Genomic DNA, 27,623 nt, shown 5'->3' on the forward strand with positions numbered 1-27,623 from the left:
CTGTTAACTGCTGGTAGTGGCTGGTACTGGAAGTGGCTGACAGGAGAATCCAGAGGGTCTAGTAAAACAGCAATGGTATATGGACATTTAACCAAACTGCTCCATGTTAAAGCTTATAGTTGTATTAGGAGAAGCAGTAAGGTATTAACAATTAGTATCTATTCTGACAGTATTAAAACAAAAACATTCAAAGCAAAGAAAATAACTGTATGTTTTTCCCCTGCAAGTTCCATAGAAATTAGTTCATCTCGGCAGAATGGAATTATTAAGAAATATACTGTGAGGTTTAACAAATGGAAAAGACTCCTCCAAGGCAAACTCTGAGTCCACGGTGTCTGACCTGTCTGCAGGTTGTTGTGCTGGGAGCGGTTAACCGGTGAGTCCTGCACTACAGCCCCCGTCCTGTTGCCCACAGCATTGGACATCCAATTGTAAAAGCTGACAGAGGAAGGTTCCGACAGCAGCGGGTGCTCCGTCAGCATGTCTGTCCCCAAGCTGTTTCCTGAACGAGATTGAGAGCACATTACATCACGGCACAGACTACACAAAAAAACTGAACATCACACACATACCGACTGCTGTTCATGGATAACATTCATCTTGCATCATAGTACATGTGGTTGATGTAAATTTAAGTGTGTGGATTATAAAAGCTCAGACTAAGACAGGGTGCCGTACAAACACAAGCTCTCTCTCAGAGTCATGGTGTTATACCACAGTGAGGAATCAAAACACGTAGAAGGTATGCCTTGTTTTCTCTGGTGCCGTTTGTTAATGTTACAGAAGCTTGAATGTAGCTTATCTGCATTCCTGAAGGATTCCTGATATCAGCAGGTGGTGCTAAATGTCAAGAGTGTGAAATAAAGTAAATAACACAGAAATATTCATTCACTGCAGGAATGTGCTAGAGGAAGCTGTGACTTTTTCAGTTTATTATTCACACTGTTAAACAGTAGAGGTCAGCCTTGCAGCAAAAATGACTTTTACACTACATTGTGTTGTCACATTACAAGGTAGTTCCCAACAGAGCAGCCGTGAGTACCTGTGCGAGTGAGAGAGCTGCTCTTGGCTGCAGTAGCGGCAGACGGTTCGTTCCTCTGGGGCATGCCCTCCAGCAGGTTGTGCAGACTCCGAAAGCTGCCTGTCAGATTGCTCAGGAGGCTCTCCTTCCTGGGGCTGTCCTTGGCTGGTAGGCCTGCGCGGCTCACATGGGCGGGTGAGTCAGCTGCCGTGTCACCGCTGGTGTAGCTCAGCGACTGGTATGGATGGGAGCCCTGGGTATGACAAATGTACATATTACTCAGAGGAGGTCATGTTCACACTATAACACTGCCTGTGGCTTTTCATATTTGAAAGATGAGTGGGATACAAAGTGACTGCAATGGTCCATTATGGAAATATTACAAAGTTGAGGCAATACTTGTTTGTTTTTTAACTAAAGAACTGAATAACCTCAACAGACCCCGAGTTGGTATAAACAAACATGTTGCAGTTTAATTTGGTGTTGAGAGGAAAATGTCTCAGTTTTCATCCCTCTTGGCTTTCCAACAGTGGAATCACCTTCACACCACATTAAGGACAGTTGAAGTCACTTTCTTTTAAAATACTCTATGACATTCAGTGCTGAAACTCAACTTTTTTTTTTTATTTGTTTTACTGTTTGGTTTGGTTTAATGTTTTATCAAAATTGTTGATTCATTTCCTGTCAATTGACTAATTGGTAACAAATAATGATTTCAACTGTTTTGATTTACTGTATTTGGATCTGAGTTTGTCATTTTGAATACAGAATCGTTTATGTGGGCCAGGAAAGGTAAGACCTTATTCCCCAAGCAAGAATTCTCTGATAACTCACTATGTAATCCCCTTCCTTCAGGAAAAGTCAAATAACCCTTGCTAACACATCCTGGATTCTACAAAATACATTAAGAAGAATTATCTCATATATTTCTGTGAAACTCACTGAATGAGTAAGATTTTAATCTGTTAACTACACTATTTGGTTAACATACGGTGTGGCAGAGTAGAGGTATGATATATGGAGTTGACTGATCTTTTTAAGTCCTCAAGTTGTACCTTAATTCTGAGTGCAGACTCGTTGTGTGTGTGGGACTTGGATAGTTTCCTCATGATCTCCACTCCACTCACAGGACCAGAGTTGGCTTCTTTTGGCGGGGGGCGACTGCATGCTCCCTCCAGCAACATGGTGTGTTCACTCACTGTGGCTTCACAATAATTACATAAAATAAAACTCCTAGAAGAACCATGTGACTGCTGTACATCTAAAATCTGAAGATTCATATGAAATCCCCTAACTGCCGAGTTACTGTTTATTTAGAAACACTGAAAAGTAGAGGTTAGGATAAGCTTCACAGTCCATCTGTGCTAACAGATGGGCAGGTCAAAATAATATGAACACAATGAATGTTCCAAGTTCCCACCTGCGTCAAATTCAAATTCAGCTCCGTCAGCGCTGGTGTCACTCTGCAATGCAGCACCGTTGTCCAGGCCCAAGATGGTCTCACCCAGGCTCTGCTGAGGCTCCTTGGGTTTGGCAAGTTGGTTGGGCCTCATGAGACCAATAGCCTTGAAGCCTTGAGTTACCACAATAAATTTCATCCACTGTCTGGCCAAAGCAACCAGACCTTTCTTCAGAGTCACAAGAGCTGGAACTCCGTCATTCTGGGACAGACAGGGGAAGAGGAAAGAACTGGATTGGTGCCACCAGAAAAGGATCCATTAAAACAGTGAAGGGGAGCCAACAGCACTTAAAACCACTTAAAATAATTGGTGCTGATGTCCAAATGAGATTATATAACATCAGTTCCATTTAAGTCAGAGTCAAGTTAGAGAGTTTTGTAAAGTGGTGCAGTGGAAAAGAAGACAATCAGAGGCATCACACTGACCATGGTAGCCTCCTCAATGACAGAGTAGTCAGCTTGCTGCAGGTAGCGGTGAAGGATGTTACAAAGCATGCAGGAGGGATTCTCATGCAGGTAGCGAGCTCGTTTAGTCACACGGTTGTACTTGCTCCGGATGGGGATGTGAATGCTCTTTTTCTGTTGGGGAATAACAAAAAAAAAAAGTTTCAAACTAGTGCACATAAAATCAAGTAAAACAGGGCACAGGATAAAAAGCTGCTTTGATAAAATTCTTGATTAATACAATTGGGAGGGACTCTTCATCCGTGACCCTTTGTTTTGGTTCTAGAGATATTCTGCTGACCTCAAGAGCTTCTGTCATGATACAGCCCATAACAGCACACACTCGCAATGTGCCCTCCATGTCCAGTTTGCGCAGAGAAGATTTGAGCTGGTCGATGGGAACCAACCACGCTCCAATGGCAGGCGTGGCTGTGCTGAGCAGATTCAACTGCCTACAAACACAGAAGAGAGTCAGAAAATCTTTCATCACCTAAAAATAACTACTTATCACTATATCCTAAGACATATTTATATGTCTATGTTTTACTCTCGTTTTAGATAATATGTTAATCATTTAGACATGTATTAGCATCATATCGACAGCTTTTGCCATGTATTGTCACACAGTGGTCAAGAAATGACTTATGTCGCCTTATTGTCAACTGAACAGATCAGGTGCATGGTGCTCTTGGTTAGCTGAGTCATAATAACTCAGAATGGACCTGCCAGCTTGATCAGTTTGATGACCCTGCAAGGCTGACAGGTCTGCATAAGCAGCAAACTTGACAGCAGCAGCTGACAACCGCTGCCAGGGGCAAAAAAGAAAAGAGAATTTTGCTAAAAAAAACAAAAACAAAACAAAAATTCTTCACTTACTCAATGATATTACATTCACACCACTGAATATGAAAGGGAATGCCTAGTGAGCTCACAACACTTCAGCTAGAGGAAGATGGAGCATGGTTTTGTCTCAACTGGTATATTTCAGCATATATTGGGTAGATCACTATGCAATTATCCGCAATGACTATTACATGTAACCCCTTTCTGTGTTCACTTGGCCAGACTGTGGGCCAAGTGTTTCAAACGTGAAAATTGATTTATTTGCAAAGCTGTAGGACACTCAGGCAGTGTATACTGGATTTTCTATTTAGCAATGAATTGACCCATTTTAGCACATGTAAAGGGCTTGCACTTAATATGCGAAAAATGTATGCAGGCAGGTCCACAGATGTGAGCGAAGTCCTACCTGGAGATGGCTTGTGAAGGTGAACGCACATTTGTGGGAGCAGCAAAACTGAACCAGATCTCCCTGATAGTCAGTTTCATGCTGCTGGAGTCAGGAGGTGGAGGCATGAGAGGGAGGTCTTTCTTCAGGTCATCTGACTCCACCCCTTCATCCTACAAAGCCCAAAAGAAAAGGGTTAATGGGTGTATGTGACCAACTATTGGGAATTACATTACAATCTACTGTACACAGAACTCGGGGGAAAAAAAATGCAATAGAACGATCATTCAAGCTGGGAGTCCAAGTCGGAAACTCAGGTAAGATACATTCAAACTGTGTTCTCCATCATAACAAGTTGATGTGTTACTCTCCGATCAACTGTGAGCATGGGGTACTAAGCTACTCTTCCCGTTGCTTTTAAAATGTTCTCATTTAGTTGCTTGCAAAGTCCAGGCACTTGCCACACAAACCAGTTCGCTGTGGTTGTCCATGTCTTCCTGAGAACATACACTGGAATGCACTTAGTTTAGAGGTCATTAATACTCACTCAACTTCTGATTGCAGCATTAGTTCCTCTATTTCAGCTATGGAGCCACAACACACAATCTTTTTCTTCTCACTCTGATCAGACTCAGCATAATTTTGAATTAATGTAACCTTTTGATAAACATTTGACCCAGTCTTAATGAGCTTTTGTGTGAATGACATAATTACTCAAATCTGAATACAACACTAGCAAGAGGCAGTGACATTTTCAATTCTGCAACAAAAGATAATTGAGAAAAGTATGAGGGAAAAAACCTGATGGATAACTGACAGAATGTACGCACATACCTGCACCTTGTCTGACGTTCAGGAGCTTCTTTACTTGCCCTACATTATGTTTTAACACAGTATGCTAACAGCCAGCCCTGGCGACCAGTCCAGGGTTTACCCCGCCTCTTGCCCGCCCATAGTCAGCTAAGAGAGGCTTCAGCGCTGACGCCGCCCCGCGCCCCCCCCACCCCTGACCCTGATGGATAAGCAGTATAGAAAATGGATGAATGCATTTTAACTACTTCACATTCGCATAGACAGCATGTTTCATTATGTTACCTGGTCGTCTGAGTCTGAGTGCTCATTGACATCGGAGGCGGGGCTGACAGCATCATGTGGCAGGTTGTCATCAGAGACGTCAGTGCTGTAACCACTGCCCGTCTGAGAGCCTGTGGAACCATTAGACTTGGACATACCAGTCTTCCCCCCAGTGTCCGAGCGTCCCATCACGCCAAATGCATTGTAAAGAATGGCTCCTGACTGACGGCCCCCTGCAACACAACACATTCACAAATCTGCACACAAATTCCCTACTTCTTCATACAACTCAAACAATGGCTCATGTTTTCATATCCTTACGTCTAAGTAAGTGAGAAGGTTTGGAATGTGTTACCTTTGACAGTGAGGTTCTCGATGCCACATTCAAACATGATCCAGCCCCATTTCTCAAGAGAAGCTGTGGAACGGCCAAGATCGCCTGCTGTGGCCTGGGCATCAGTTTCATCAACCAGGGAAAACTCCTCCAGTTCTTCCAAGCCAAACAACACTTTGGATTTCTCGAAAGGAATTGCTGTAATGGCACATGTGCCAATATCTGTGCAAGGAGAAGAAACATTGCAACTGTTTATTCACTTCACAGCATGTTTTTTTAATTAGACAAAGGAGTGCCTGGGGAGAGGAAAAAAATCTGAAAATGACTTTTAAAATACCTTTACTAGTCAAAGGGTCTAAATACTTGGCACTGCAGGTTGAGTCAAGTTATCTTTACACGATGTCTATAGACAGCTCATACAACATATTGCAAAGAGGTTGCAGCTTATGTAAAAAGTCAGTGAGCTACTTCATAAAAGTGACACAAGGGATCAAACAGGGCTGTCATTCTGCTGAACTGACCTGTGGAGTCAAGGCCTCGCAGTTGGCTGTGGATACGGTGGATGTTGAGCCTGGCGGCGATCTCTTTGCCTTTCTCTATGCCAGCGTTGGAGCGCAGCGAGCCAGAAGACTGAGGCTGCATCTTGGTGGCCGAGGCATATTTCTCCAACATGACTGATGGTCGGCCATGTTCTGTGGTGTTAGGGGTCTCCTCCACAATACCCCTGAAAAAAAGCAGGATCAAAATGTGTGTCTGTATTTCAGCTTGACTGCATTCAAAGAGTCAGGAAAGTAAAATCTGTTGATTTGACAGAATCTGAGTGAATTATTCCCAAAGATTACCATCCTACTGAACTGGTTCTTCAGTGAAAAAATACAGCCAAACAACATCAACAGGCATATTTGCCCTATGCACCTATAGAACTAAATACCTAGTCATTGTACACACATAAACACACAATGACACAAGGAGCAGGCAAGGCATTACCTGTTCATTCTGAACTGGGTGGCAATCCTGTCGAAGCAGAGCGCCACAAGAGACACATGTGTGACGCACTTACTGGAGCAAGACGGTGACCCCTCCTCCACAGAAGCCTGCAGAAGACAAAGGTTCACCTGCGGGAAGAGAGGACAAAACAAAAAAAAAAGACAACTAAACCAAAGTGAACAAAAGCCCCACTGTGCTGATTGTTTAAAACTGATGCTGTGAACATAAATAATAGGGATATTCACAAGGAGCTCTTTAAAAAGACAAATTAGTACCCCACAGAGATGAATGCTGTAATATACAGATTAGTCATACTGTGTGTGGAGCTATTTTTCCTAAAATGTAAGACTTCTTTAGTATTTCTCTGTATGAATATATACAGAGGGAAACAGAAAAATAAAACAGAAAAAACAAAATTATTTTATGTGTTCCGCATTTCTATCTATCTGATCTGAAAAACTGAGTGCATTGTACATTCATTATTTAAATGTGAAGTGATCTACAGCAACGCTCATGATTCTGAGCTTGCTCTTGAACTTGTCTCGGTCAGAGCACACTGCTGGCCTCTCATTATTCAGGGTCAGGCCTCTTACCTTTGGGATGGAGACATTGGCTTGGAGGCCCTTGATTTTCACATTATCTGGTTTGACAGACAGGTCTGTCTGGCCATGGGAGATGTTGAGGGAGCCAGGGGTCGTGCCCTCTGTCTTGGACAGCTTGGGCTCCTGCTTGCCTGATTGGCTCTGTGTGGATCCAGATCCAAAACAGAGGGACATCAGTCATTGAGCAACAAATCCACTTTTTAACTGGGCAGCTCAAAATATTTGGAATAGGAACAGTAGTTTCATACAGTTGATAAATAATTGACATTTGCCACTGTCACAAGAATCGCTGCCTTTCCATCAAGTGAAAAAGCAGCAAAAAGTCAAGTTAAGCAAAAAGCCATTTCTCAATCACTGATTACTCAGCTGTATGGCAGCACTCAAAAACCTCTATCAATAAATATTAACATACTGAGCTATATTGCTCTGTTTTGTGCACTATTTTACGTACAGATTCAGTGACTGTAGACTTGCTGATCTGATAGGCTTCATTGAGGACTTTCCCATGCAGATCATCCAAAATAGCTGCCGGATGACGGATACTGGCAAAATGGACCATGGATTCAATGTACCTGAAAGAGCCCACACAGAAAGACAGCTGTAATGAAGTCCTAGTGTAGACAGTGTTTTAAATACTTTATATTATAAATACTTTCATAGACCCAAATTGTCAGGTCTTTGTCAGATAAAAAAATAATGTACGCTTTCCAAGTAAAATAACGTGTACTATGCCTATGTTTATTAAAACTTTTACCCATCTCAAGGTGCACTAGCCGGGAGCTTAGGACTTGTTAGACATTTGTAAACCTAGCACTGCTTGCCTTTGGCAAACTAAAAAATTCACAATGACAGACAACCAAGAGTGAGACCTGACTCTGACAGCACTGCCAGCAGAATTTTAGATCCAAGATGCATTGTGCATAGAGACTGAACTGTCTTAAGGTCAAGTCTTACCTTTAGGCTAAAATAACTCTGAACAAAGAATGTGTAGTGTGAGAAAGACTTATTTTATGACAAGTTCAAATTCATTTTTCAAACAGAGTTTGAAAAGATTTGAAATTGTTTGAAGGGAGATGTAGCCAATAAAGCGGCATAAGAAGCAGAGCAAAAAAAACAAACAACACACACAAATTAAATGTGACATGAAGGATGACTTTTACCTATCCAGGGATTCAGCCACAAGGGGCGTGAGCACTACATTGATTGCTCCCTTCACTTCCACGATGGCAGTGGTCCTAGTCTGTGCTAATGGCTGCTCCAGGGTCCAGTCATCTGTTGTTGTATCTTCATCTGTGTTCTCCATGGCCCTCTTATCGAGTGGGGTATATGGTGTACTGCGGAGGACCGAAGAGACATGATCGTCCGTTATATATTAATAACACAAAACACAGAATATGTTGCTGCTTGAAAGGATAGAGCGAGCAATAGACCATCAGTGGATCATGATGGAAAGAAGGAAGGGTGAATACTGCATGGCTTAATTACCTGTTGTTGTCTCCCATCAGTTGAACTCCTCTGTCCAGAAGAGAGCTGGCTGAGAGGCCCTGCCTTATCACCTGTAACATAAAAGGAAAGGCTATACCTCTAAGCTGGCATACTGGGTGGATTTAACCAATAACTCAAGGAGCATGGATAAGGAGCCAATAATGTGGCTACTTGTAGACAAAGAGAATTAGTTACAAGGACCTTAAAGCTGGGGACTGAGAGCTGGTCAAAGGAGCCAGAGCTCTCCTCACTGGTGGGAGTGTCCAAATCTAGAGGACGATGCAGAGAAGACTTGGAGGTCCTCTTATTGGTGGGCTGCTTAACAGACCAATTTGAAACCTGGCAGAGACAAAGTGTAGAGTGTTTTAATTGGACAGAAAAAAGGCAATCACAGTGAGGAAAAAAAGAAAGAATGAGGTCAGATTGTAGCTTGCAACTATTTGTTTTGATCATTTAAAAAAAAGCCCAAGGGTTCCCACCTACACGGAGTGACTAACTTTACCTGATAGTGGGCTAGGTAGCTCTGGTAGCATGCCATGACGTGGGGCTGGCGGGTCACAGGGCCAGGTTCAGCTGTCTTCTCTGCCTCCACTGAGCTTTCCTCCTCCATGGCCAGCGCTGAGACAAAGGAGGCCTGGGATGTGTGGCTGGGAATGGGCGGGGATGGCAGCGGGGGTAGCGTCGGGGGCAGGGGTATGGGACGTGGCTCAGTGATCAGCTCCCCGTTCAGAACATAGGTGAGGGGACCTTCAACACTGTGGTAGATGGAGCTCCGGCTGGAGAGGACATCAAAATATTTACAGATCAAATGTCAAGGTATGATTTAAGCCTGTAATAGACAAAAAATTTTGGGATGCTCTGATAGTAAATGCTCTTTTTGTTGCACCTGCAAGACACTGAGAGCAAATTCTTGACAATTGTTCGAGCATTTTGTTTTAGAATTTAGCTACACACTTCCCTCTACTGGCAAAACAGGGCAAATCAACAATCATTACATAAACTACTTGTTTAACAGGATGCCTGTCAGAATCTCTCTTTTCTTGATGTAGAGTATTATGTTCTTGCATTCAGCCTTATGTTTTCATGGGCTTGTGCTTGCTGAAAGCTTTCATGAGATTGAATTGATTATATGTGTTTGTGTGGAGGCTGTATCAATCAAGAAGCATGCTGAAATCAATGTGAGAACATTTTGGGTAATAGAAAAATGACAAGAGGGTTGCAGAACAAGACTGAAATCCAATTTGCAAAACACACCAGCAATAAGTGGCTGTTCATGGATCAAACATCTCATTTGCTACAAGTCGCATCCGTCCCTGGATGACCGAATCGAACTAATAAATGCTGGAGCTGGAACGTGTTTAGCTTTGGAGCAAGTTGCTAAACACAATGAAATGAAAAACTTATTTGGAATCACGCATAACAATGTCAGAATCCTGTTCATGTATCACTGCTTTCTGTGTCACAGAAGAGATTTCACAATCACTTCAAAGATGTCAGTATGAGTCATCAGAAGTTAACTGAGGCAAACATTTACGCCCATTTTTCATTCCAATCTGCAGTTGCTTCCAAGAACAAGTTAAGTGTTAGCTAAGACCTTTCTGTTCCAATACAATAAGCTTTTGTTCTCAAAAAGCTAAAAGGTTTCTATATTATTTGTTTCCAACTCCAGCTATCATCAAACTTAAAAAAGACAACACATATACTTAACTGAAGGTGAAATGAAGAATATATGTTTTTGTAAAATCCTTGTGATTTATGACACATGTAATACATATGTAATGATAATACCAGTATAATACCATAGTTTCACAGTAGAATCCCTAAAAGGGAATGAACAAATTAGGGACACCTGATTAAAAAATAAATAAATAAATAAAATAGAAAAGTAGAATCAAATTCCTGCATTCATCACAATCTTAAAATGTAAATCATGAATCTAAAAGTGTTCAGAATGATCCCTTTAAACATTATTTAAAAAGGGCAACATTTGGCAAGGTCAGAGCTCGCAAGATGGGTCATTAATTCATCTGCTCTTACAGATGAGAAATGAGAGATGCTACTCAGAGTTGTGAGGTGCCTAGACTACCAAAACCTTGATCCTGTCCTGAAGGCTTGTACTTGATCTGACCATCCACTCAATCTCCTTTCAAATTTTCAAACTTCTTAACTCTGAGAACTTGTGAATTCCACCGAAGCTGAGCTCCAATTTTAGAATATTCACCCTCAATTTTCTAAAGTGCATCATCACTGAAGCTGACCTGTAGTTCTCCATGTGATATGGGGGCTGCTGTGGCTGCTGCATCTGCTGTCTCCGCTTCTTCTTGCGGCCCGGGTACGTCCCCGGACCCTCATCAGCACTGCTGATTGGCTCAAAGTCCTCAGCTGCAGAGAAGTAGGCCTCACTGTCGGCTACAGACATGCTGGAGTCTGCAGAACGGTACTGATGAAAGGTGTTGGAGTCCGCTGAAGGTGTGAAGGGAAATGAGCCATAGCTCCTACGCTGACGTGGCGAATCCAAGACGTTTTCATCGCTGCGGGAAACTTCACTGCTAAACTGGACACCACCGGACAAAACTGGTGGAGGCTTGTCGGTGAAGACGGCAGCTGACAGGCTCTTGGTGCTGCCCAGTCGACCTGAGTGCACAGAGGACTGGCGTTTGAGGGGGGAGCATAGGGGTGAGCGCACCGAAGAGCGGTCCTGGGAGCTGTTCGGTGAGACTGGTGAAACCTCTGGGACCTCCCCTAGGGTACTGTACAGGAGGATAAAATAAATGACTATACTCTGAAAATGAAAATGCTGCTTGTTCTGCCTTATAGTGATCCCTAAATATTCTGACCACTTATATTTGTATTATATTATAATATGTAAAAATAATATGGATGTTACTCACTCAGCAGGACTTTTGCCATTCATGGGGAACACGCGCTCCTCTGTGCTCGGAGAGGGAGTTTCCCTCTCTCCAGCCAGCAGAGGCAACGCAGCACTGGAGGAACTATTTTCTTCAGAGGACGAGGCAGAGCTATGGGAGCGCTGGGGCACCTGGAGACTGAGGTGTTGCTGACCACGCCTCTCAGGCAGCTCAGGGGGCAGGCATGGCGAGTGCGTGTCCGTCTTCAGTCCTACGGCCCTCCCTAAGAAAACACATTTGGTTTAGAACTGCTGATACCTCTGTGCATATTGTTTTTCCTTTCAGTAGCTTTCATTCTGTATTTTACACTCTATGCATACATTCTATTTCATGGGCAGCTGATCACACTTAGTTTAAAGATTATTGATTAAGCGCATGAAATAATGATAAAAAGCTCACCATATTACCATCTTATAAAATAAATCTCTCCTAGATAAAGACCTCACAGAGGTCTCCATATGGAAATTAGCTGCTGTTTTAGTAATACAGTTCATAATGTGGAGTTATTATAGTTATAAAACTATTCTTAGTTTTACTCTGGATCCACATAAAAACCTTTCAGTAACGCGGGGGGGTGGTTAACCAGGAAATTTAAATTCAATCAAATCCATACCGTCCACTTTGGGTGTTTCCTTGGTAATAATCCACTCCCCTGGCTGTAGCAAAGACTGGCCATAAGACATGTCTGACTCAGTGCTGGAAGAAGAGAATGCTGAAGAGGATGAGGGTGTCAGCTCTTCAAGCTTGAAGAAGTCCAGGCCCATATTTGTACCTCCAAAGAACCTGCAGCCTCCGAGGCAGCCACAGCGGTTCCTGCTACGCTTGTTGCGGATGCCAGCTTCGTCTGGCCACAGGAACCACAGTCTGAAGACGAGAGTGAAGGGAAAGATACTCACCATAAAAAACGAAGCACCAGATCATTCAGGGCGACCTGACTGATCACTTTTCAAAAACTGTTTCATTTTGAGTTTAAAATGGTCCCAAGAGATGGTCAGGCAAGAAAGTGCACATTTTAATTCCCCAAACAGAAAAGGCTTTTTTATCCAAATGGGGATTTACGTAAAGGCACTTTATTGGCCTGATAGCACACGACAGTTTCTGTAATTTCAGGTAATTCTTATCACGCTAATGTATGTTCAAATGCTCATTTCTCTGACGGCTTTGGTCTTATTTGATGCTATAAAAAAGCAGTAAAACACCATAACTGACAGCTGAGCATGCCTGTCAGACATGTGGGCGGGAACTCAACCCCATGGCTCTACCAATGACATTTTACTCTGACTCCAAATTGGAAGATGGAAGATGGAAGTGCTCGTGTCTGGGATATTTTGGCTTCACTTTTGTACAGTGAGAGGAAGTGAATATCATCATCTTTATAGAGTATATGACACTGGTGGATGACTGTTCTACCTGCTGCTCCACAGCCGCCTGCAGCACTGGTCTCTTTGGTTTCTTTACATCTGATAATCATTTATTAACTCCTTCTTTGTTCTGCTAAGTTTCCATAAATTAAAATAAATAGCATACACTCAAAGAACTGTAAATGTACTTACTTGACCATTTCTCAGGACCCTCTTACATTTAAACACAGTTATTAAACAAAGATCATGTCCAACAACAAGACAGACAAGAACATCTGTACTGATAATGGTTTCCTGTAGACCTCTAACGAGGTCGTGAATCATTATGTTGAACCTATTATCACGGCAGTTGGTGACAGAAAAGGTATGGTTTTTTTTTCATCTTGTGAATGTTTGTTTACATATATTTACTTTTCTCATAACAGCATCAGTGAGTCATCGTACAAAGGTGTGATATGACAAATGAGTCATTTCTACTTTGAAGAAAGGTTTGACATTTTTGAAAACATTGCATCTCTTAATTAAACCAAAGCCTGCTGCTAGCTGTTAGCAAATTCACAAATGAAATAAAAATGAAAAATATTGGCCAAGAGCTGAAAAGGTGTTCTGTGGTAGCTGAGAGACAAACAGAGGAATCTTCTTCTCCTATATACAACGTAAAAAGTGCTTGGAAAAGTAAATAACACATGACAGCCTGTGTTCCCTACCTTTTGGTCTGAGCATCATGCAACTCCAGAAAATGCCTCTGGACTTCACATTTGGCTGGGTGGTCAGCAGCCAGGGCAATGTCTGCTGTGATGAGGTTCAGGTTGACTGAACCCGCCTCCAGCCAGACAGAGCGTCGCAGCAAAGGTGGCTGACCGAGACCCAGCGGCTGACCTGGACCTTGACCCTGTCCAGCCGGCTGCAGTCTGGTTGCCTCGCTGTGCTGCTGCTGTTCAATATACTGACGGATGTTCACATCCTGCACCACAGCGCTGATGCCTTCTCCCACTGCCTGGTTGTGCAGGTTGCAGTTGGCTACACGAATGATAGCCGTCTGGGGAGCAAGAAATGAGGAGAAAATGGAAGACCTTAACACATATGCGCAAAAGTTAAATCCTTATAAAATATGTTTACTTTAAATATAATACATAAATGGCTGTTGCTGATCACCTTGATGTTGGCAGCACAGCCATGCTCCACAATGAAGAGGTCAACTCCATCCATGGCCAGTCGTGTCATGGTGTACTTCAGCTCCTCTGATGTGCGACAGTGACCTGGTAGGCAGCTCATCTGAAAGACAACCACCATTTGGTATGAGCAACTTTTTGCTTTGCTTTACATGCCACTACAAAGCCTTCAGCCAGAGGTACTCAGTCGTCCCAAACTAATGAGGCATCTCAGGCACAGTTTTTAAAATATACTTGTTAGTATTCATATACAAACAAGACATTTTGAGAAAAAGACTTGTTTTTTCTCAAAGTTACTTCACACATCATGATGCTGGGTATGTGTTCTATGTATGGCTGCAGCAAAAAGATCAACAGTTTTGTATTAGAAGCCCTTTCAGTTTCTCCAGCTGTGAAATAGTTTCTTTTCATGAGTCATGCATCATTAGAGAAAGGTACACAGTGGTCTCTTTTTTTTATCTGGTGCCACTGACGCATTTCCTCTCTTTTCACACTGGACAGTTCTGACCAACATTACTATTAAAAAAAAGAGGCCATAATGAGCTAAATAAGCAGCTTCTAGCGTGAGATTCACACATGCAGCTGCTAACTAGCTCAAACCAATGCAAGACAGATTCAACAGACAAAACGCAACAAATGAGGTTTGTGTTGCATTTGATGGTATACTGTGTCGCGTGTCTGTACCTTGGCATCGCAGATGCGACGGTCAGCACCATGCTGGCAGATGACAGAGGGTTTTGGCTGTTCTAGCTGGAACTCTCGGGACACTCCATGGAAAAGGAAAGTCTCACCCCACTCTATCATACTGGCCACCTAATAATCACAAACACACACAGACACATTAGTACTTCAAAACAATACATGCACAGAAAACAAGGAAGAGCGAAAAATAAATACAGTATTTGTGGAAGTAAACAAAGCACAAGGAAAACCCAAATATAACACCACCACGAATTGTTCTAGGGCTGTTTTTGGATCGTATTATACTGAACAGGTGGTTCACACACGCCAGCTTTTGAAAACACGATTTGAGAAGCATGCACTCCTACTCAACTAACCTCATGATCCATGACGTAATCACAATCTAAGGCTGCACATTATCCATCCATCCACATTCCAAACCACTCTTTTACTTTAGCCACAACACACACACACACACACACACACACACACACCTGTGGAACAGTGACCCTGCCAGTGAGCCCCCCAGCCTGCATGTCGATAAGCCAGGCGTACTCCAGTGTGTCGCTGCCCAGGGGGAGGCCTTGAGCAGAGAACATAGCATGGGCCCTCATCTGCAGCCCAGAAAGACTCAGGTGGCCGTCCCTTAAGACCCCGTCTGCTGTGGGACGCTGTGGGCAAAAGAGCAGAGTCACAAACGCAGATATTTCCATACAAAAACTGAACAACATGAAGAAAACGCTCCTGCGAAAGTGAAATTCATTCCATGATAATATTCCACTTGCTGCCTATCTGACAGGAAGAGAAAGATGAGGCCTATACATTGTTTGTTATTCAAACTCAGGAAAGTTAGTCACTCATGTGGGAATTAACCCATGACTAAGGCTTAGAAATACTGTGTGGTTAGACAATACACATATGCTTATGCAAACATGTGACTGGCTAAAAGAACCCTTTACTATCATGTAACACTGACCAATAAGCTTTATTTACAGTAATTTCTAAAAGAGTGAGTCATCTCTTGCAACCAGATCAAAGAGTAGTTGTTTGGCTATAAAAATTTCAACCTGTCACATCGCTCTTATCACTAGGATCATTTTGTTACATTTTTGGTGCCTCTGGACACAAAAAAATAACAAAACTAAGTAATGACAAATTCAGCAGCACATCATATTAGGCATATGCATATCGGTGTTTCAGACCTGGTAGTTGTCACTGACAAAGATGTGAATGGGAGACAGGAGCAGCTGAAGCATTGTCTCCTTGTAACCCTTTTTCATCTCAAAACACAGTCGCTCCAAGAAGCCGGATGGGCCTTCAGGACCCTCGCTGCTGCAGTGCTGGAGAACCAAGAAAAGTAAGAAAACATGTGCACTCGTGCATCAACTTCAAAATGCACGGCTGGAAGGTTTCAATAAACAAAATAACTCCTTGAAAGCCGGAAAACAAAAGAGGGCAAATAAAGTGGACTGAAATGTTATCGACACTCTTGAATATTTACTATGTACATTCTGCTTAAAAGCTGCAAATGTATTATTATTATTATTGTCTTTCTTAATTTCTTTCTTTAAATGTAACTCTACTTACATACATCAATTTAATTTTATACATATTCCTTTTCTTTCTATGTCTCGATTACAGATCTTGCCTGCATATATTACTGCACATTTTCATTTTACACTGCACTGATGGAAGAGGTTCCTTTGCTGCACCTATACACTGATCTCTTACTCTTTTTTTTTCCCTCAAACCAAAACGGAAGTGAACGGAATTGGCAGTCATCTGTTTTTACCACTGGCAGTCGGCCGTGGACTTTGTAGAGGTTGATGTACACAGTGATGTCCCAGGGGCGCAGGTCCAGAGGATGGATATTTGAGGTTTCCTTCTGTTCGCTGTCTTCCATTCCCAGAGGAGACCAACCAAGGCCTGAGGAGGTGGAGGTGGACAGCACAGGGCTTGATACTGCCTCCTCAAAATCTGTATACATATCGTCCTCACCAAAATAATTTTCCTGTGGCAACAGATGAAAGAAAAGTTAAATGAATGACACTTCTGTTTGATTCATTGCACAAATTCTTTCCCGGTGGTTTCATTCATCCATAATCGCAATTACAAACTGACTTCAAGATTTCTGTACCTTGATGGAGATCAGGGCTCGGAGCAAAGGCCCATAGAGGATGATTTGAGAATCCGGGGACATTTCCATCTCCACGTGAAGTCTGTCGGGAGGGAGCTCTGAAGGGTCAGTGGGCACGCGGCTGTGGGCTGCTGAAGTAGACGAGGAGGTGTAGCGCGGAGGAACGTTTGTGTGTTCTGGGGGACGCAGTGCTGACAGCATGGATTCCTCCATCTCAGACACTTCACACACAAATCACACGCAAGTTAGATCAGATTATGTAAAACTGTTACTTCAGAGCATACAACAAAGAACTGATAATAAAGCTTACATGACTGTTTGAGTTGCTCATCTGCCTTCTGGGGATAAATGGGGTGCCAGGTGTAGTCAATGATGAGCAAGAAGTTGGGCACACTCCAGCAATCCACCCAGCCAGCTCTGAAGTGAGGAGGAAAAACATTCACGCTCAGTATACAGTCATAAATGATGATAAACTCAGCTTTTGGAGTGGATTTTCCAGTTCATCATTTGCTTTATGAACCGAGGATCGAGGACATACAGTTGAGGCAAAAGACAGCGAATGGGTCGCGCCTGATTTCTCTGCAGCACAGGGTGCACTGGTCCGCACAGAGTTCCATCGTAACCTCCCGGGGGGATAAGTGAGTCTCTATAGTCTGGCTCTGGTCTCTACATGGTAAATGATCTGGATGTTGAGCTATTATGTACAGATTGCACAATGCACGTGCTACCCAACTAGCAAGGCAAGGCGATGAACTTTAAATGACCTTTATAGGGGTGCTTACAATGTGGGAATAGACCCCCCTTTGCAACATTCTCCAACAGGTACGGACATTCAGATTTATGTAGAATAGTTCTTCACAAAATAAAAGGGTAGAAGTGGAAGGTGAATACAACAACATTGCTGGTGCAAGCTCTTATCCTACCAGAACCTCAGAGCGTAATTCAAACTTTCAAAATAGCCCTAAAAATAGCTCTAATACACTTCACTGAAAACCATCAGTAACAAGAACTAAAGCATACAAAGAGGAGAAGAGTGGCACATTTACTTGAAATTACCACCTACTACCATGGCAACATCTCCTTTCTACCTAAGGATTTAGGTGAGTTGGCGTTAGAACGATGAATCATCCTGCACTTTGCTAACACGTTCTCTTTTTGTCCACAACTAAAGAGAAAAAACTCGCAGGTTTAAACTCACTCTGCGTGGGTGATGTTCCTCCAGCGGGACTTGGTGGGCTTGGGAGGGGGGGCACCTTGATTCTCTCCCGGCATGAACATGGGGGGGGGCAGCTTGACGTTCTGGTAGTCTTTGGCCAAGGTGAGGAGAGGGTAGCGGCTGGGGTGGCACTCTGGTAGGGACAGTCGCAGGTCTGTATCCTCCGCCTGAGGAGGGCAAAGTATTCACATCTATGAGGGCTTGGAATCTGAATCTCTGAAAATGCACAGTATGTGCAGTCTTACAACTGTAGAAAGATTTTCCACACAGAAAAAATCTTAACAATTAAAGACATAAAATAATAAAAGAAATAAAACAACTGACATTTATTTTCAGAACAAATCATAACCATTTAAAGAATGACTCACCTTCAAGCTGAAGCGGGTATGGCAGGTGGTTGGAACAAACTCATTGAAAGGCAAAGTGAAGTCAATATTGAGCGTCTCTCCGCATGCTGCCAGGTACACTATAGAAGATCAATAAGGTAACTGATTAGTCTGCCCCGCTCTGGGACGGGATGTAAGTGCGGTATATACTGTACGATATATCATGACCTAATAGAGTCTAAGCATCCTGTCACGGACATGAACTTCAAGTGTTAAAAGGCATTAAGTTATTGATTCATGGATGGATTTTTCTGAATTAGTGTTAATGCAAATGTTAACCCAAATACAACTTTATAGCAGATTTTTTTTTTTTAATTTGAGCCAGTGATATGTGGGCTGACTAGACAAATTTGCACATTGTTTCAGATATTTTATCAAAATGAAGCATCTGACTGAACACATTCCAGCAACATTCCAGAAGTTCTAGTACTTAACCACCCAGTCTCATATGCTGCGCTGTCTAATCTAATCAACAGATGCTGCTTCCCTGGCTATTTGCATCCAGTGGGGTTTCTTTCTTACCATTCTCCTGCTGCTTGGTGGAGCAGTCAATCCAGTTGTGCTGGTTTGCAGCCCAGATCATCTCAAACTGGTGGAAAAGGATCTTGAACTTCCAAGCATATGGAACAAAGGAATAGATGTCTGGGGCACTGTCACTCGCCCAGTCCTGGATCAAATCTAAAAAAAGAAGCAAAGAAAAAAAGGGATGAAATGAAAAAACGTACATGTTTTTAAAATGCAAACTGCTAAATGCTACTGATCTGATGTGCTAATTTATCATGCGCAAGATGTACCGTCTTCAGTTGTGTCTGTTTGCTGGAGGACTCACCAGTGAAGAAGTTTTTCTGGGCGTAGATGAAGTGATAGGTGGCCTTGTACACCTCTATCTCACACTGCCATGACTGGGGCATGTTCCAAACCCGAGGGTAGCTGGCTATGACATGAAACTGAAACAGCAGAGCATCATTTCACAAATGACAGACCACTAACTACGTATAAGCACACTTGACACTGGATTTGCTCAACTTTCCCTTGCATCTTTAAGTTGATGGAGATGTGATTTTCTTTAAAAGTCTGTCCAAACAGTCAACTCAAGAACTTCGTGTATAATTGCCTGCTACTTACAGCCAGCATCTCAGCCTCCAGAAGGGTCCTGTACTGCATGCTGCTGGTGGTGTCCACGTGAAGCAGCTGACCTTTGATGGTAGGAGAGTAGCCTGAGGACAGAGACAGGAGAGCTAAGCAATCAATTCTCAAAATTCAAAGCTGGACCTAGGTTCTTACAAGAAACATCATTTACCAGCAAATCTTAAAAAGCAACTTATGTTAACAATGTTTCTGGGAGAACATTTGACTGCTGAATGGCATAATATTATGAGCTCAGTGCGATAAATTATTACACACATCACAAACTATCAAGGTTGAGAACGCCAATGTTCCACGAGGTCAGCTGCTTTAGTTTGGATTTGGCTTTAAATCTAATTTCTGTTGGTTTTACCTGACCTTTAGCATAATGGGGGAAACAGCAATACTGAATTTAAACGCACAGTATCCAGTTTCTGCTACTAAAGGTCTCTCAATAAGAACAAAACAACAGACATAATTAGCTTAGGATCATAGAATTTGTTATCATTCATTCTTAAACAACCGCTCTTGCTGATGGAAATCTATCTGACATGACTAACATGACTCACGACAGAAATGTTGACAGATAAGGTTTAACCCTCTATGCAATCTGTTTACTGAGGGCTCATTCCGTCAGGTAACACTAATTTTGAACAACTAATTATTTTTTTGCATCAAACTTACACAAGCACGGATACTTTTTTTTTATTTTCATCTATTCTTAACACACTCTGTAGTCCTGCTAATTTATTGTGAAAAAACCATGGCAAAATTGATGAATGCAACTAGAGCATTCATCAAACTGAGGCAATGCTTGTATTACAACTGAAAGCAACATATGGTTGCAAAAAAAAAAAACACATTGAAATGATTTCCACAATATTTAATTCACACTGGGATCATTAAGGGAACAAAGGCACATTTAAATAAAGCAGAGGATCCTAAATTAAATCTAAATTTAAACCTGCAACCGATTACAGGAACAACAACAACAGCAGAAGCATGTTGTGAACCCCATATTGGTATATCACCACCTTTTAAGTTAATATGTTCAAGAGTAGCAGCTACATTATCATTCACTTGGAGCTGTGTTTGTGTGTTAAGATGTGAGTTATGATTATTAAATAAGAAACATTTGATTAATTATCTGAACAATTTCAAGGAAAAGAATTGTCAACTAAATACCCAAATGCTGTGTGTGTTCATCCTGACTTTTCATAACACTGCTCACCTCTGATATAATAGCCATCAGTCAGTGCAACAGACTGTTACCAAATGATGGAAAACCATTGCTGTGCTTCTCTATATGAAGATTTGTCCTTTAACCAGTGGGACATCTGCTGAGGCAAATGACTGAACTGCTGACATTCTGTTCTGCTGGACTTTGAAACACACTCACCGTTTTCTCCCACAGTCATGGGGATGTTGACTTCCAGGTAGGAGCCTGCACCTACATTCACATGGATGGCATTGGTTTCCTAGTAACAGGAATGGACACAAACCAAGATTGGGGGGGGGGGTCAGACATGAGAAGTCAGAAATGCCGAGAGGCTTTGAGAGGCTGCTCTACTGCTTTCAAAATAAAAGAAAGTCATCTAATCTGTACAAAAATGTGTTAAGAAAAAGACTCAAAATGAGAGTCTTCCCTGACACAAGCCATTTTATGTTTTCATTCAACATGCATTTATGTTGATATTTAGTATGCACTTCACATGCTTAGCTTTGTGAAAATCCCTGCACTTCTCCAGATGAAAATTTAAAAAGGCATAAAACATGAACTAATATCAGTAGCTAAAACATGGTGAGTCATAAGGACAAAGTCAAGGGGAGCAGCAGTGAGAGGAAGAAAGATCACAGAGGCTGGCAAGAAAGAAAGAAAAGAGAGAGAGAGAAAGAGAGAGAGAGAGAGAGAGAGAGAGAGAGAGAGAGAGAGAGAGAGAGAGGGATAGAGAAGAAAGCACAAGAGAGTCACCCTGTTTTTGGTGAAAAGTAGATCGATGGTGGCATCAGCAATGATGTTCATGCGGAGCTCAAAGGCCTGGATCTGCCTGGGCTTTCCTGGTTGGGCAACCTCAGTCACTTTCATTGCCTGGTAGTCAGCTGGCAGGAAAAATTTCCACAGACAGTCCCTGAGAAAAGAGAGAGTTCTTGTAAATGTAACACCATATCTGTACAGCCCAAATCCTCCCAAGTTTGAGCTGTAAACTTTCTGAAGACACTCATTTGACCAGAGCAGCACGTGCACTTGTATGGATATGCCGTGTCATTTAAAAGATACATATGAATGGTGCTACATATTCCAAATCAATGTCATTTACAGATTTTATTGCAATAAATCAGACCTTCAAAAGACACAGAGGGGGTTCTCCAAAAGTGCAGATTTGCACTGATTCATTTTAGCCACATTTATACCAATTATTTTAAGTCAGCAAATGGCACTTTTTATGCAAGAAACACTGAAGTGTAGCAAGATTCACAAGGGAGTTCATACTGAAACTCTTTGATAAAGCAGAGTTTGTGTCCTTGTGTAAGACTCACCTCTGACGATCAGCCCAAGGACCGTAGTTGAAGTCAGTTCCTTTACCACAGACAATGTCCAGACCCCAACATGGAGGCAGGTCCTGAAGCTTATCACCCTCGCTGCATGTCTCTGCCTCCTCCCCATTCTCCTGCTCCACAGGCACCAGACCTGATTGCACACACACACAAAAAAACACACTTTAAGCCCTAGTAGGAACACTAACAACTCATCCAGCTAACGGACCCTTTTCATACTCATATTTTGAGTGAGTTTCCCAGTTATAAACACTGCAGCACTGCAAGTTCTCTTATTTTAAAATTCTGAGTGTCTGGGTGTGCGCATGTATCCAAGCTTACCTGGTTCATCCTGGTAATAGTAGATGTCAACATCGTTGGACTGCATGACCACAAAGCCTTCACCCATCAGTCTGGGAGGTCTAGATTAGAAAGCCATAAGGTCACAGTTTAGAGATCAAGTGCAGAGTTTTTGCAGAGGTTATGAACTCTGTACGCTATTCAAAATAATTCCAAGTCACAGCAAGGTACCAAAAGCCTGGATTAAACATTAGGTCTGCATTGAAACTTGATTCTGGCATGAAGACTCTTTCAAGTTTATCAATGCAGCAACTATCATCTCATTGGATATTTCCATCACGGCTTTAAGAGAAGTCAAGGACTGTAAAAGGTTGAAACCACTGATGGCTTCTACAGACACTACAGTTGCCAAGATTTTTTTATCGAGAGTGACCGGGGGTCACCAGTATTTTCTCTCCATGTCATTTCATTTAGCTGAAGTGCACATAATGGTTTACGGTATCCCTGCTATAATGCAGTACAGTTAAATGGGTCAGGTAAAAATTTAGAAGGGAAAGGGGACGCTGTTTTCAAACATTCTGCAAACACTTATTGAAATCTTCAATTTCCCATTTTAGATATAAAAACACATCTTTATTCTATATGTAACAGCTAATAGCTTTAAGAGGGCAACAGCTCCTCCACTCAGCAAACTAAAATTAGAGTCATCAGTTAAAACAGTACAAAAAAAAAGAACACAAAAAAAAAAGGACTTAAATGTTTTAAGCACAACAACTCAGTAATTCACTCAGGAATTTTGTACAAATAACAAAAAAAGACAAATAGGGTGAGTCTTCTGTGTGTGTTTAAGATTCTCACCACACATTATATATTGCAGAACTGCTGTGCCAGGAATAATCAGTTCTAAACTGTATAATGAGCTGATTTTCATCTTGGTACGTACGCTTTAAAAAAATGAGTAGAAAAGAGTATTTTGAAGCTATTGTTCTTCAAGCCAGAGATAATATAACTTATGATGTTTCTTGCAAAATAGTTTCAGTGCTGCCAACGACATGACTTGAAAAATGATGTTTACAATTTTCAAATAGATTTGAATAAATAAATACCAAAAAGTCTCTTGCACTATTTAATCTCTTTGGTGTTCGTTTCATATGAAATTTTAAGAGCCTCTGAAAGAGGGTGACTTTACAGTAACTCTTGAATTAAATAAAAATAACTCAAATTTGCCCCCGGCGAAGTTCCTTTATGATATGGACTTACTCATCATTCTGCATGCCAAGGTAGCGCGGACTGGGCACCAGCATGACGCGCACATTCTCCAGCGAGCCTTTGACGATGTGCATGTACTGGTCCAGGTGGCTGGACGGAGGCTTGGTGGCGTACGTCAGGAAGGCATCCTCAAAGTTTACGCACAGAGTCTGGGGGAGGTAGTGGTTTCCAAATGCCAGCCGGCCCTTCAGGAGACCAAACATGCATGCAATGAAGGAACGAGGCCTAAAACCTATAAAAACGTTATTTTCTGTTTGTAATCACTTGCTTTCTGAACAATGCTTTTAAGCGATTTTTACATCTGGACTCTTGCTTTTTCTCTTCAACCTCTGACCAAATTCCACACAATTTTGGTTTAATTTGTCAGGTACTTACGGTGCTGATGTTAACTTTAATGACAGGAATGAGGGAGCGCCAAGATGACGTGGGGTCTGGACTCTCTGCTTTGATGTTCACACTACACAAGAAAAACATCCGGACAATTAAAATCACACCACGTTTTCAGTCAGTACAATTAATTTAGCTGTTAGTGAGAAATGACAATAGCTCTCCTCCGAGCTGATGCTTCTGCTGCATTTGCTGATAACATAAAGAAAAGGGAGGGTTTTTGTGCAGATTTTGAAGGTTGCTTGTCATCTCTGATGGGAAACTGCTGATTCCTGTTTTTTGAACAGTTTTGCTCACTGCTTAAGTTTTTGGATTATGCGACACACCAGATGACACTTTTTAATCATCCAAAGTCAAGACAACTGCAGCTGCAAGATAAGATAATATTCAAAAATGAGGAGCTTATATTAAGTAACTTGAACTTAAACTCCAAATCCACCCAACCATCCATTTCCTATACTGTCTGTCAGTGTAGGACCACCAGGGAGCGGGGGGGCTGGAGCCTATCCCAGCTGACTACGGGCGAGAGGTGGGGTACACCGTGGACTGGTCGCCAGTCAATCGCAGGGCCAACACACAAAGACACACAACCACACACGCACACATGCACACCTGGGGGCAATGTAGAGCAGCCAGTTAACCTAATGTGCATGTTTTTTAGGATTGTGGGAGGAAGCCGGAGTACCAGAGAAAACCCACGCAGGCACAGGGAGAAGCTGGAACCCTCTTGCTGTGAGACGACAGTGCTAACCACTGCACCACCATGCCGCCCTTAAACTCAATCAATGCTGAAATTTGACTTTCCCTCACTGGTCATACCTTTCCAAGGTCTTTTTTCTGTCCTCTCGTCCCCTTTCTTCATCTTTTTTGGGTGTTATGAGTGTGGTCTCCAGCCCAAAGGTCTCCTGTAGTCGGGCATAAAGGTCAGTCCGGTTGTAGACGTGAAATTCAAAGCCGTTAACTGTCACGTAAAGCCTGGTCTCTGCCTTGGGGTCTGAGAAAAAGGCACAGACAGACAGGAAACTCAGAGTTCATGCTGATAAGGTGTACAAGTTACAAAAAAACAAAACAAAAAAAAAAACTTTAAAATATTACAACATATTAAGAAATACTATCAGATGAGCTGTTAAACTCAAGTTCCTATGTGAACAAATCTCTGTTCTACTCACCATGTTGTTTCTGCTTTGGGTTATACATTTTCCACCAACGAAATATGAGGAATCCATCCTGTATCCTGCAACACAGAAAAGAAAAATCAATGAGTAAGCAAGCTAATAGATCATAGTACAGAGGAGAACCAAAAAATGCGGCACAGGGCAGGTCACCTGATAGACATGTCTTGGTTGATGTAGTAGACATCTCTGAACATGACTTTCCCTGACAATACAGAGAAGGAGAAGGAGCCTGTGGAGGGGTCAGATACATTTGACGTTACAAACTTGTTTGGATTTGACCACAAAGGTTTAAATTCAACAAGTCAGCTACTTAAAAATGTTAAGCAAAAGAATTAGCTAGACAGGTGTTTGAGCTCTGGTTAAAATAAAATTTACTTCTGTTTTCCAAAATTTTGTGTCCTTGCAAGGCCAAAACAAACAACCTCTCTAGAACTTAGAACTAAATTCAAATAAAAATAAATAAAACTTTAAAAATAGATGAGTGGGAACAAAAGTGAGCGTGTGCTTTGTAGCAACACATGTTGGCAAAGAATCATTAACAAAGCCATGCCTTCCTCATCAAATCTTAATACTGCCATGGTAATTGATCCTGAACTTCCTATTCGCTGAAAGCCAGCTATAGCTGCTGTGAATGTCAATTCACAGAAATCAACAAAAGTTCAACCATTACAAAGTAGGCATCACGATAACACTGTTTGGTTAGAGTGTACAGTATTTAGGGCCGTATTACAGAGCAGATGCATCTGACTCTTTAGTAAAGAAGCCTATGTGTTTTAGGAAGAAACTAATCACTTGCTAAAAAAAAAAAAAAACAATGGCAGAGTTAAATTCTGTGTTATTGATGTAGAGAAATTCAATCTGATGTTGGCTGCAGTTTGCTGTTCAGACTCTATAGAGATAATCACTGTGTGAAGTCGGTTCATCATGAAATATTCAGCGGACTGAGCTAGCGCCTTGAACTGAAAGCTTTGGCAGCGTTTCTCCTCTGTATTCATCACTATGTGACAGAGTTCCTGATGCACACACCAATATGAATGTAGCCATCTTTGTAGAGCCTGTTGATGATGAGGGTGAGGATGAGGCCAATGTTGCGGGAGTTGTAATAAGTTAAATAGATGATCCATCCACAGGACAGAATTGTGGCTGAAAGGCAATGACACAAAATGATCAGGTTTGTTAAAACAAACGAGACAGAAAGTAAAACATTTTTTATGTTTTTGGATGCTTGGAATAGTATGTTTACATCAAGGTGTCAGGGTTCATTTACAACACAGACCCAGCTTACAACGAAATGTATGTTGCAGCCCCTTTATGCTACACGTACATAGGGAACCTGTGCAAATGCTAAAGCTAGGGCTAAATCAACAAATAAAATTAATCAATATACACAGTTATTTATATATTTATAGCTATACACATACTGTACGTAGATGTCCAGAAAGCCACTTGCATCAGTGATGTTCAAACACACAGCACAGTAGGCCTACCGTACTTTCATATCACAAATGCTCTAGTTTTTTATGAGGTCAACAAGCTGTAATTGGCCCTTTGGATACAATGTGCCAGGTGATCATTTTTCCGAACATAACGGATCCATCATCACAAATGCATTAAAGTAGGAGTCACAGGTTTGGAAACCTATCAAAACTTCTTCCTAAATATGTGCTCATTACTCCTTTTAAAAGGAATATAGCAAAGCAGATGTAATTAATATTATAACTATTCTTTGCAGACATACAAAGAAGCTCCACTGTGTGAGCCACCTCTCTGTGAGCCTGCACTGAGCAGTAACTGGAAACAATCATTTGTCATACTTTGATTAAAATAAATCACAGTGAAATATTAATACTGACAGCTTCATGAGAAAATTAAGAGCAAACACTGATTAATATCTTGCATGAAGTGAGATCTGAAAGACATTCAAGATTAAGTTACTTTTAACTGTGCAGCTCTATGCAACAATGTTCAGTTCATATAACATAACTGCACTTACTATCAAAAAGAACTTATTATAAGCAGATATTGAAACAACTTCTCAGGCTTACCACACTATAAAAACCAAAAAATAAATAATAATATTTTCCCACAAAAGGTTAGACAAAGGAAGCAATGGCACATCTTCTATCAAATAATAAACCCTTTAAAAAGCACCCTGAACCACTGCTGACAGACTTACCAACGAGGAGCCAGATGAAGTTGGAGTTGTGCTTGGTAAGAAAGTCATCAAGATCCACGAAGCTGGGGAAAGTGCTTTCATTATTTTTGGCAACATGCCCCTCCATGGCTACAGGCTCTCAGTGTGATGTCTAAAACTGGAAAAGTTAAAATGTCATATT

The 27,623-nt window shown here is 41.8% G+C and overlaps 1 protein-coding gene across 11 annotated transcripts in view; it reads right to left on the reverse strand.

Moving 5' to 3' along the window:
* kiaa1109 (KIAA1109 ortholog) overlaps positions 1–27,623 on the reverse strand; it is a 64,020-nt gene that overhangs the window by 33,773 nt on the left and 2,624 nt on the right. For 10 of the 11 annotated variants that reach the window (XM_046411983.1, XM_046411977.1, XM_046411988.1 and 7 more), the window contains exons 2-45: positions 27,464–27,599; positions 26,314–26,430; positions 25,438–25,516; positions 25,282–25,346; positions 24,932–25,106; positions 24,101–24,182; positions 23,717–23,910; positions 22,499–22,578; positions 22,160–22,310; positions 21,594–21,750; positions 21,021–21,099; positions 19,622–19,713; positions 19,326–19,443; positions 19,019–19,174; positions 18,479–18,576; positions 18,093–18,277; positions 17,205–17,311; positions 16,895–17,115; positions 16,550–16,768; positions 15,960–16,097; positions 15,252–15,428; positions 14,761–14,889; positions 14,060–14,179; positions 13,612–13,943; positions 12,157–12,407; positions 11,526–11,766; positions 10,893–11,384; positions 9,137–9,410; positions 8,836–8,973; positions 8,635–8,705; positions 8,310–8,483; positions 7,601–7,721; positions 7,141–7,290; positions 6,548–6,675; positions 6,082–6,284; positions 5,582–5,782; positions 5,248–5,459; positions 4,174–4,325; positions 3,226–3,376; positions 2,907–3,059; positions 2,442–2,682; positions 2,077–2,225; positions 1,043–1,274; positions 341–502 (exon numbers count right to left, since the gene is read on the reverse strand). In XM_046411983.1, coding sequence (XP_046267939.1) covers positions 341–502; positions 1,043–1,274; positions 2,077–2,225; positions 2,442–2,682; positions 2,907–3,059; positions 3,226–3,376; positions 4,174–4,325; positions 5,248–5,459; positions 5,582–5,782; positions 6,082–6,284; positions 6,548–6,675; positions 7,141–7,290; positions 7,601–7,721; positions 8,310–8,483; positions 8,635–8,705; positions 8,836–8,973; positions 9,137–9,410; positions 10,893–11,384; positions 11,526–11,766; positions 12,157–12,407; positions 13,612–13,943; positions 14,060–14,179; positions 14,761–14,889; positions 15,252–15,428; positions 15,960–16,097; positions 16,550–16,768; positions 16,895–17,115; positions 17,205–17,311; positions 18,093–18,277; positions 18,479–18,576; positions 19,019–19,174; positions 19,326–19,443; positions 19,622–19,713; positions 21,021–21,099; positions 21,594–21,750; positions 22,160–22,310; positions 22,499–22,578; positions 23,717–23,910; positions 24,101–24,182; positions 24,932–25,106; positions 25,282–25,346; positions 25,438–25,516; positions 26,314–26,430; positions 27,464–27,569 — 7,273 coding nt within the window. In that variant the 5' untranslated portion in view covers positions 27,570–27,599. The remainder of the gene's footprint in view (positions 1–340; positions 503–1,042; positions 1,275–2,076; positions 2,226–2,441; positions 2,683–2,906; positions 3,060–3,225; positions 3,377–4,173; positions 4,326–5,247; positions 5,460–5,581; positions 5,783–6,081; positions 6,285–6,547; positions 6,676–7,140; positions 7,291–7,600; positions 7,722–8,309; positions 8,484–8,634; positions 8,706–8,835; positions 8,974–9,136; positions 9,411–10,892; positions 11,385–11,525; positions 11,767–12,156; positions 12,408–13,611; positions 13,944–14,059; positions 14,180–14,760; positions 14,890–15,251; positions 15,429–15,959; positions 16,098–16,549; positions 16,769–16,894; positions 17,116–17,204; positions 17,312–18,092; positions 18,278–18,478; positions 18,577–19,018; positions 19,175–19,325; positions 19,444–19,621; positions 19,714–21,020; positions 21,100–21,593; positions 21,751–22,159; positions 22,311–22,498; positions 22,579–23,716; positions 23,911–24,100; positions 24,183–24,931; positions 25,107–25,281; positions 25,347–25,437; positions 25,517–26,313; positions 26,431–27,463; positions 27,600–27,623) is intronic. The other variant, XM_046411979.1, reaches the window with a different exon arrangement.

The sequence above is a fragment of the Scatophagus argus genome, chromosome 15 (genome assembly GCF_020382885.2).
Source record: "Scatophagus argus isolate fScaArg1 chromosome 15, fScaArg1.pri, whole genome shotgun sequence".
NCBI classification, from domain to species: domain Eukaryota; kingdom Metazoa; phylum Chordata; class Actinopteri; family Scatophagidae; genus Scatophagus; species Scatophagus argus.